Here is a 10,770-nt window from a genome sequence, read left to right as displayed (position 1 = left end):
ATAATAAAAAGGTCAAAAGTATTATTAATAATAGTTGTTTTAAAACAGACAAATACAAACAAACTAATCACCAGAAAACAGAATGTGAAAAAGAAAAAAATAAAAATAAAAAAAGAGAAAAAAAAAGTCGGTGGAGGACAGGGCAGGGCACCCAGGCTCTTTCTGAGCACACACTGTTATGGAGTTCCTGTGGGCCCAGAAGGTAGTTGGGAGTGGGGTACAGCTGCACCTACATTCACCAAGCTGGTGTGGGGTATAAGATTAACAAGAGGAATGTTGTACCTTTTAAGTCTTGCAGTCCAGAGTGTCCTTGGGGTTGCTATAAAGCAGAATGTGTTCTTAAGCCCCAGGAATCTGTGACGGCACTGTCTCTTTAAATATCCAAAATAATCAAGCTGCTTTTAAACCTTCAAAATGGTGGCATCCTCTGGACTGGCAAAAGTCCACACCTCAGCCTACTTTTCTCTTCACCTTCTCCATTTGTTCCCCAGCCACCATGCACAGTCCTCCATGCAGTCCCTGGCTAGCAGGGCTCATTTTTAGGTTAATTCTTAGGTCCTACCACCACTCGGGAATCTCCAAGTTGTCTGTGCTGTCAGGATCGCTCAGGATTGCTGCCAGATCACAGCTCCGTATGTCTCTTTTTTTGGTATTTTCATGCAAATTCTTCTGCTAGTTGCGGTTTAGTCCACTTCTATATCCTTCCCTTCAAGGCTCAGGAGTCCAGGATTATCTTCTGTCTGTGTTAATTGATTTCCCTTTTCTTTGTTGAAGAGGGTCTATGCAGTCTTTCTGCCTAGTCCGCCATCTTGCCAGAACCTCCTCTAAAGCATTTTTATGATAGCCTTTTCAAAGTCTGTTTTTAGGTAATAATACTCTTATCAGTTGAGTGGCTATTCTCATTCAAGTTGATACTTCCTTGTTTGTGGTATGAAGGGTGATTTTTTTTATTGAAGGCTGGAAATGTTTGTTATTATATTAGAAAACTTAAGAACTTATATAGAACTTCTACTATAGCAGGCACTCTTTTATGTTTAGCAGGTCCTGGTCTATTTTACTAGCTGTGATCTATTTTACTAGCTGTGGTTCCCAACATTTAATTTTCAGAGCTTTTGTTTTCCTATTTTGGTTTTCTTAGTTTCTTTGGTGCTCTTGGGGTTTTCACTGATCTTTTCTGCTGCTGACTGCAGGGATGGAAGGTACTTCCCAGGTCAGGCTCCCTGGTGTCTCTAGGTGAGGGGAGGGGACTCTTGCCCAAAAGGACAAGGAGCTCTTCCCCTAGCCTCTTGTCAGTCAGCTCCCGATCACTCCTTTTGTGGCTGCTGTTGGGACCACCTGGTATTATTAGTGATCTGAACCAGGAGTGAGCTTACCTGGGCCACCGTCTATTGCTGGTGTCATACAATACTTGGCTGTTGTGTTCTTTTTTGAGTCTTAGTGACTCTAGTCAGTCCATCTTCCTTATCTCACCTTTTAAGGTTCTCTTAGAGTTGCCACGTGTTATATCCAGAGTTTATACTTTTATTTAGAAAAAAGAGAATTTAGAGATGAATATAGGCCATCTTATCCAGAATACACTCCTCTGTGCTTATGTCATCATGCCTTCATTCACTTATTTATTCAAGAAACATATATTAGGTTCCATGCACAAGTCTTGATGCTGGGGAAAGGCAGAGCACGGCACATGCTGGGCCAGTTCTGTTGGGGTGGGAGATTGGTAACAACAACTGACCATGTACAGATTATCTCTGTAATGGGTACTTTCCTTAGCCTACCAAGTCACAAGTCTGGTGGTAAGGCTTAACTCTTCCTTAACCTTCAATATGTCCTGTTGATTCATTTTCACAAACACCTCCTGCATCTGTTCTCTCTTCTTACATGTTCCTTCTGCTCCAGCTTTTATTTTCTCTCACTACAGTGAATTCTGTTACCACCTCAATAATAATTCTGCTCCTGAGGGGTCTTTGTGATTCCTTCTCTATGCAGCTGCTTTAAAGGACACTCCACAATATAGACCTGGTCATAACTCCCACCAGTGGAAAACAATCAACAGCCTTACAGGATACAGTACCTTAAGTGGCTACAGAGGCAATGGCCCACATCTCTTAGGTCAATGCACTCACAGTCTCCATAGTCTGCCTCTGCACCTCACTCAGACCTCATCTCATATTTGTCCTTTCTTGCATGTCACAGTCCACAATCACCAAATGCTCATGCATCCTTGAACACACCACAACCTGGCAATGCCCCACACCACAGTATACACTTACTCCTCTGTCTCACATGTTTCTCTCCCTCTCCCATTTGTACACCTATTAATGTGACACAGCATGTGTACAAATGTCACCTGTAATGTCTTACAAATAATTACTCTTCTGTTACACTTTTCACAATGAAATTATTTGTTTACATTTATCTCCTTGTCGAGCCAGTGAACTCCTCATTATATGGGGCTCTAATTCACTTCATCATGTTTAGTGTTTAGGTTGTTGTTGTTGTTATGTGCTGTCGAGGGTAGCTATTACTAAATAAATATTGAGTAAACAAAGACAATGGAAAATTTAGAGCAGTAAATGATGAGTACACATGTGAGAAGGACAGACAATGAGGAAGAGATAGATAAGGAGTGAGAGAGGGCAAAGAGAAGAGAAGAGGGAATAGAGTTAAGAAAGAGGAAACTAAAGAGAGGAGAAAGGAAGAGAAAACAAGAGAGAACTAGAGCTATCGTATTTGGTGCAGAACAACTGTGGCATTTGGATGTGATCTTTGTTTTCATTCTAGTTCTGTTTTCTCCCCAGGTCTGGGCTCAACTCCTCTTGTCTCTATCATGGGATATGTGGATGGAGGAATCCAGCTACTCTGCCAGTCCTCAGGATGGCTTCCTCAGCCCACAGTGAAGTGGAAAGGTCCACAGGGTCAGGATTTGCCCTCAGAGTCCAAAATAACTGCAGACAGGCATGGCATGTTTTATGTGGAGACTTCCTTTACTGTAAAAGAAAATACTGGAAGCATATCATGTTCCATTCAGCACATTGACCAGAGTCTAGAGGTGCAATCCAGTGTATGGATAGGAGGTAAGTGAAAAGGAGAAAAGGGTGAGTGCTTCGGTAACTCAGCCTCTATCTCAGGACTGTTGTTTAGTATTGCCCAGCTTTATTGATTTAATTTGAAAATCAAAGGTCAATGAGGTATGAAAACAAAATAATAAAAAATGATTACGTGGAAATAGAATTGCTTACAATTACAGAAGCATATAATGATTTCCTTCTCCATGTGAGCTTTCCCATGGTGCCTTACTCCAAATTCAGCACATATAAAAACTTAAATAAAGCTGACTCGAGGTCCAAGAAAAATAATATAGCTTACCCATTTTTTTTTTTTTTTTAGGAATCATTTTGAATAATTGCTCTGTGAAACAATATAATAAAAAACATAGATAATTTCAGGAAGGATGAGAAAATAATAAAATAAATAATATAAATCTAAATATGCCACACATCACAATGTAAAATGACTTAATCTGCCAGTTCAAAGGCAAAGAAGGTCAGATTGAATTGAAAAAATTCCCAACTGTTGCAACTCACAAAAGAAAATACAAATTCTGTGAGCTATTCGTTGAAAATAAGGAAGCAAAAAAAGACCTACGAGACAAATATTAACCAAAGCAGAGCTATATTAGTTATATTAGTGTTGAGAAAAGAAAAAAAAAAATGTTTTAGGAGAAAAGTGCTATTTGAGATGGAGTTATTTAATAATTTTAAAAAGAAATTAATAGAAAAATATAAAATTTCATATATATAAAAGCAAATTCACTGCCTTTGAGTTGATTCTTACTTGTAGTGGCCCCAATTGGCTTTCCAAGGTTAGAAATCATTATAGAGTCTTTTTTCTGTGGAGTGGTTGGTAGATTCAACCCACCAAACTTTTGGTTAGCAGTCAAATCCCTTAACCACTACACACCAGAACTTATGGAACCTTGGTGGTATGGCAGTTCTAACCTACGAGCTGATCTGTGGGAGATAGATGTAGCGGTCTGCTTTTGTAAAGTTTACAGACTTGAAAACCCTATGGAGCAGTTCTACTCTGTCTTGAAGAGGTTTGGTAGGCATCTTCTAATATATTTTGAACATATATAATGTAAATATTGATGTAAGTATAAAGAAAAATTAACATACTGTGAGTTCCTAAAGTGGCTAAATAAGCAGATAAAATTAGCAAGAATATACAATATTTGAACTGCAAATTAACAATGATAATCTAATGAAATTCTTAGAAGTCTTCACACACATAAAGATTATTGTAAATGCATGGAACATTTATAAACTTTCACTAGCTACAAGCATATAAAACCATGCTCATAAAATTCCAAAGACTTAGTATCTACAGACAATGCTCTCTACTCATAACATACTAAGTTAAATGACAATTATACGGGATAATTTAAAATTCATATATGTTTGAAACCATTTTTAAAAATGTCCTAAAATAACTGAGAGATCATTGAAAAAGTCATATGATAATTAGAAAATTCTTAGAACTGAATGATAATGAAATCATAATATATTTTGTGTGAAACTGAGCTAATGTAGTTTTCTGAGTCAAAATTATATCCTTAAAACTTTCACATTAGAAATTAAAAAGCTGAATATTTATCTACTGGGTATCTGTGTTTATTTCAGACCAAACTGAAAGAAAACAGAAAGATGCAAATCATAAAGAGAGGAATTTACAGAAATAAAAAGATAACACAGATAAACAAAGTTAAAATTAGATGTTCAAAGTACTATTGCAATAGATATGCTTCTGGCAACATCGTTCAAAATTAAAAGAGAGATGACACAATTGAATAGCATAGAAAATCAGAAAGGGCAGAACAAAGATTTAGAAAATACTTACAAGACTGTTTTTTAATAACTTTATGCTATTGTATCTGAGAGTGATGAAATGAAACTTTCCATAAATAAATAAAATACAATATCCGACTCAAGGAAAAATAGACTGTCTAGTTCTGTCAGCATGAAAGAAATCAAATCAGCATTTAAAAGTCTTCCCACAAGGAAGACACAAGGGCCATAATATTTTACATGTAAAACCTACCAAACAATCACAGAAACAGAAAGTTTCAATCTTCCATCGTGTCTTCCATAAAATACAAAAATATGAAATATTTACTTGTTTTGTTAAGTTAACATAATTTTGATGCCAAAAGAGACCAAGGCAATTTGAAAGGAAGATTATGGTCAACCTTACTCAGAAATATAAATATGATAGTCTTAATCAGAAACATTGCAATACCAAATCAAAAGTGTATAAAAAACATAAAGCATCATGACAAAATTGAACATATCCTGGAATGGAAAGTTAGTTCAAAGTTGGAATATATATTAATGTAATTATTACCTCAATAAATTAAAGGAGATAAACTTTAAACTTAACATCTGTAAATGAAACACATGCATTTTAACATCCATTCATAACTTAAAACTCTTCTGAATTCTGAATTAGGAGAGAACTTCTTATAAATCTATAAAGAAAAGATGACTGCCTTAATATTGTGAAACTTTATCTAATGTACCTACCACAAGCATAGTATATAACAGTATATCATTTAAAGTTCAAATGCAAACAACAAAAAGCAAACATAATGATATGTTATTTAAAATAAGACATATAATGCAGATGACTATGTTAAATATTTTTTATTTAACATTACACTAGAGTACTAGCCATTGCAATAAGGGAAGAAAATTAAAAAGAGTTGTAACTTTTAGAGGTGAAGAAATACAGTGGTCATTGATCACAGCTTACATGATGATATACACCGAAAATCCAAAAGACTTTAAAGGCTAATTCATTCTCTCCCCCTCCCTCCTTTCCTTCTTCCTTCCTTTCCTCCCTCCCTCCCTTCCTCCCTCCTTCCTTCCTTTTCTCCTTCTCTCCTTCTTTCCTTCCTTCCATTTCTATTGTGGTAAATATGTATGTAACACAGCAATTGCCATTTGAACTTTCTTCACATATACAATTCAGTGACATTGGGTTTATCATGTTCTACAACATTATCTGTTTATAAATTTTTCCATCACTCTTGTCAGAATCTCAGTGTTGCTAAGCAATGAGTTCTCCTTTCCTGCTTCCTCCCACTCACCCATACTAACTACAATTACATAATATTTGTCATTTAGTGATTTATTTCACTCAGCATGATGTTTTCAAGGTTTAATCATGTTGTACCACATATCAGGACTTCATTTTTCTTTATGACTGAGTAATATTCTATTCTATGTATGTATGACATTTTGTTTATCCATTCATCTCTTGAGGGACATTTTGTTTGTTTCCATATATTGGCTATTGTGATTATGTACATGTACTATGTGCATTGTGACAATGAACATGTAAATATGTATTTTTTGCATTTCTGCTTTCAGTTCTTTTGAGTATTTAACTAGAAGTGGAAATACTATATTGTATGGTGATTCGATGCTTGAGTTGTTGACAAACCACCAGACTGACTTCCATAGCAGCTTTGCCATTTTATAATCTGATCAGCAACAGATGAATGTTCCAGTTTCTCCATATCCTCCTCAGCACCTGTCTTTTTTTTTTTTTTTTTTTTTTTTAGTGCTAACCATCTTAGTGCATGTGAAGTGATGGTTTTAATTTTGCATTTCCCCAATGACTAATGATATGGAGCATCTTTTCATGTGGTTATTGGTCATTTGTATTTCTTCTTTGGTGAAATGTCTAATTAGGTTTGAGTCCATTTTTAAAATTGGATGATTTGTCTTTTTGTTGTTAACTTATAGGATTCTTTACGTAATTGAGATATTAAACTCTAATCCTAAAAGATTCTTGCCCAATCTACAGAATATCTCTTCACTTTGTTGATAAAGCTCTTGAATGAACAAAATTTTAAATTTATCTCTTTTATCCCTTGTCTCTCATGCTTTCAATGTCTTATCAAAGAATCTGTTATTGCTAGATCCTGAATCATCACCCCAATGTTTTCTTCTAAGACTTTTATGGTTTTAGATCTTAAATTTAGGTCTTCGATGCATTTTGAGTTAGTTTTCATATCTTGTATGATGTATGGGTTCAGGTTCATTCTTTTGCTTGTGGAAATCCATTTGTTCCAGCACCATTTATTGAAAAGGTTATGCTTTCCCCATTGGATGGATTTAAAATGCTGTGGAAGTTCAACTGACCGTAGATTCTGGACTTTCAATTCTACTCTATTGGTCCATATGCTTATCATTATACCAAGAACAGATTGTTTTGATTCTTACAGCTTTATAACTAGTATGTTGAGATCATGAAGTATGGTCCTCTTCCTTTCTTCTTCTTTTTCAAGATTACTTTGTTTGAGCTCTCATAAATTTGACAATTGGCTTTTCCATTCCTAAAAAAAAAAAAAGGGGGCAATTAGAATTTTGATAGCCATTGTGTTGAATATATGGATTTCTTCTGGTAATATTAACATCTTAACAATGAACTATCCATGTGGAGTGTCCTTCAATTTATTTAGATCTTCTTTAATTTCTGAAAGTAATGTTTTATAGTTTTTAGTGTACAATTCTTTCACCTCCATGGTTAAATTTATTCCTAGGTAATTTATCCTTCCTTCCTTCCTTCCTTTTCTTTTATTTTGTGCCAAAACCCAGGAATGAACCAGGTATTTTGTTCTCTTAATCTTGTAAATGGAATTATTTCTTTAATTTTTTCCAGATTTTTTATTACATATGTATAAGAACCCCAGTGATTCTATATGCTTATTCTGAGTCCTACCACTTTCCTCAATTCATTTACTATCTCTTGTAACTTTCTTATGGATTCTTTGAGGTCTTCCATATATAAGATTATTCCATCTTTTAAAACGGATAATTTTACATCCTCCTTCATGATTTGGGCACATTTTATTTCTTTTTCTAGCCTAAATCCTCTGGCTAGAACTTCCAGTATCTACTAAACAGCAGTGATGAGAGTGGGTATCCTTGTCTTGTTCTTGATCTTAAGGGAAACGATCACCATCTTTTTTCATTGAGAATAACGTTAGGTGTGAGTTTTTCATAAATGCCCTTTATCAGATTGAGGAATTTCACTTTTATTTCTAGCTTTTTGACATTTTTATTATGGCAATGTGCTGAATTTTGTCAAATGCCTTCTCTGCATTAATTGAGATGATCTTGTAGGTTTTTGCCCCCTTTGTTCTGCTGATACAGTGTATCACATAGATTGATTTTAAAATATCAAAGCACCCTTGCATTATTGGGATAAATCCCACTTGATCATGGCACATAGTCCTTTTGATATGTTTTTGGATTATATTAGCTAGTATTTTGTTAGATATTTTTGCATCTAGGTTTATTAGAAATGCTTGACTGTTCTTTTCTTTTCTTGTGATGTCAATTGTCTGGCTTTGGTATCACGGTAATGCTACCTCATAGAATAAGTTAAGAAGTGTTCTCTACTCTTACATTTTTTGGAAAAGTTTAGGAAGGATTGTAGTTACTTCTTCCATAAATGTTTCATAAATTCCACAGTGAAGCCATCTGGTCTGGAACATTTCTTTTTTGGTAGTTTTTTGATTACTTATTCAATCTCTTAATTTGTTGTGAGTTTATTGAGATCTTTTCCTTCTTCTTAAGTCAGTGTAGGGAGTTCATATGTTTCTAGTAATTTGTCCATTTCAGATAAATTATTTAATTTGTTGGCATAAAATTGCTCATAGTATTCTCTTATGCTATTTTTATTTCTGTACTGTTGTTCGTAATGTCCCCACAACCATTTCTGATTATAGATATTTGCATCTTCCCTTTCTTTGTTTCAGATAAGTTAAATGTTTGCTGATTTTATTGAATTCAAAAGAACAACTTTTGCTTTCATTTCTTTTATTTTTCTGTTTCATTTATCTCTGCTCTAATCTTTGTTATCTTCTTAACTTCTGCTTGCTTTGGGATTGGTTTGCTCTTCTTTCTCTATTTCCTCAAGTTGTTTGGTTATGCTATTGATTTGAGATCTTCCTTCCTTTTTAATGTAGACATTTACAAGTATAATTTTCCTCTTTCACAGGGTCCCATACTTTTTGAATTACTGTGATTTCATTTTCATTTGGCTCTGGTTTCTGGTTTCTCTTTTGATTTCTTGCTTGATCCATCAGTTGTTCAATAGTGTATTGTTTAATTTCCATTAATTTGTGTATCTGTTATTAATTTCTTATTTCACTCTTTTGTGATTGAGAAAATACTTTGTACAGTTTCAATCTTTTAAAATTTATTGTGGCTTAATTTGTGACTTAACATGTAGTCTATCCTGGGTAATGATCCATGTGCACTGGAGAAGAATGCATAATGTACTATTGTTGAGAGGAATATTCTATGCCTGTTAGGTCTAGTTGGTTTATAGTGTGGTTTGGATCCAATTTCCTTATTGATCTTCTTTCTAGATGCTCTGTCCATTACCAAAAGTTGTATATTAAAGTCTCCAACTATTATTACAGAGGTATCTATTTATCCCTTCAGTCCTTTTGTGTTTGGTTTATATATTTACATGTGCCTATGTTAAGTACATATATATTTATAATTATTAAGTTTTCTTGATGATTTGATCCTATTATCATTATATAATGTGTTTTTTTTAATCTATCATAACTGATTTTGACTTAAAGCCTATTTTGTCTAGTATGAATATTGCCTTTCCTGCTTTCTTTTGGTTATTATTTGTATGGGATATTTGTTTCCATTTTTCATTTTCCACTTATTTGTGTCCTTGGGCATAAGGTGCATCTATTGTAGACAATATATATTTGTATCATGTTTCTTTTCCATTAATTCTTCCACTCCCTGCCTTTTGATTAGAACATTTAGACCATTTACATTCACTGTAATTACCAGTAATGACTTACTTCTGCCATTTTGTTATTTGTTTTTGTGTGTCTTACACCTTTCTTATCCCTTATAGTCTCAATTACTACCAACTTTTGTATTATGCTTGCATTTTTTGTAATGAGACTATTTGATTCACTTCTCCATTCCTTTTATGTTAGACCCCCCCCCAAAAAAAAAAAAATCACAGAGATATATCATAACAAAACTTTCCAAAACTGAAGACAAAGAAAGAATCCTGAAAGTAGCTTGGGAAAAATGGAGAGTTATGTACAAAGAAAACCAGTAAAACCAAGCTCTCATTCTTGGCAGAAACCATACAGGAAAGAGGCAATGGGATGGCATATATAAAACCCTGAAAAAAAAAATTCAACCAAAAATTATATATCCAGCAAAATTGTTTGTCAGATGCAATGGCAGAATTAAGACATTACCAGATAAACAGAAATTAAAGAAATTTTTGTGAACCAGACCAACCATACAAGAAATGCTAAAGGAAGTCTTTCAGACAGAGAACCAAGAACAGTAGACAGCAACCTGAGATTAAGACACATGACAACACTACCAAGAAATCAACCCAGATATAGAAGTATCAAGAAAAAATAAACCTACAAGTTGAAAATTGAGGATGAGAAATGTCAATTTGTAAATGATGATAACTAAAAAACAAAAGTTTAAGCATAGGAGGGAGCAGAAGATGGTGGAATAGATAGAACGACTGCACAGACCCTCTTCAACAAAGAAAAGGAAAACCAATTGACACAGACACAGAAGTTATTCTTGGACCCCTGAGCCTTGAAGAGAAGGATTCAGAAGTAGACTAAACCCCAACTAGCAGAAGAATTTGCATGAAAATACCAAAAAAGGAGATATACGGAGCTGCGGTCTG

The 10,770-nt window shown here is 34.4% G+C and overlaps 1 protein-coding gene across 1 annotated transcript in view; it reads left to right on the top strand.

The window, feature by feature from the left end:
* The window catches only part of LOC103208590 (butyrophilin-like protein 3), a 78,972-nt gene that overhangs the window by 36,148 nt on the left and 32,054 nt on the right, over positions 1 to 10,770 (top strand). Inside the window, exon 3 of the mRNA XM_007954285.1 lies at positions 2,799 to 3,074. Coding sequence (XP_007952476.1) covers positions 2,799 to 3,074 — 276 coding nt within the window. The remainder of the gene's footprint in view (positions 1 to 2,798; positions 3,075 to 10,770) is intronic.

Source organism: Orycteropus afer, unplaced genomic scaffold, assembly GCF_000298275.1.
Source record: "Orycteropus afer afer isolate SDZICR_OR568_19922 unplaced genomic scaffold, OryAfe1.0 scaffold00455, whole genome shotgun sequence".
Lineage (NCBI taxonomy): Eukaryota > Metazoa > Chordata > Mammalia > Tubulidentata > Orycteropodidae > Orycteropus > Orycteropus afer.
Note: the sequence above shows the minus strand (reverse complement) of the source record. Positions and strands in the feature narration are given on the sequence as shown.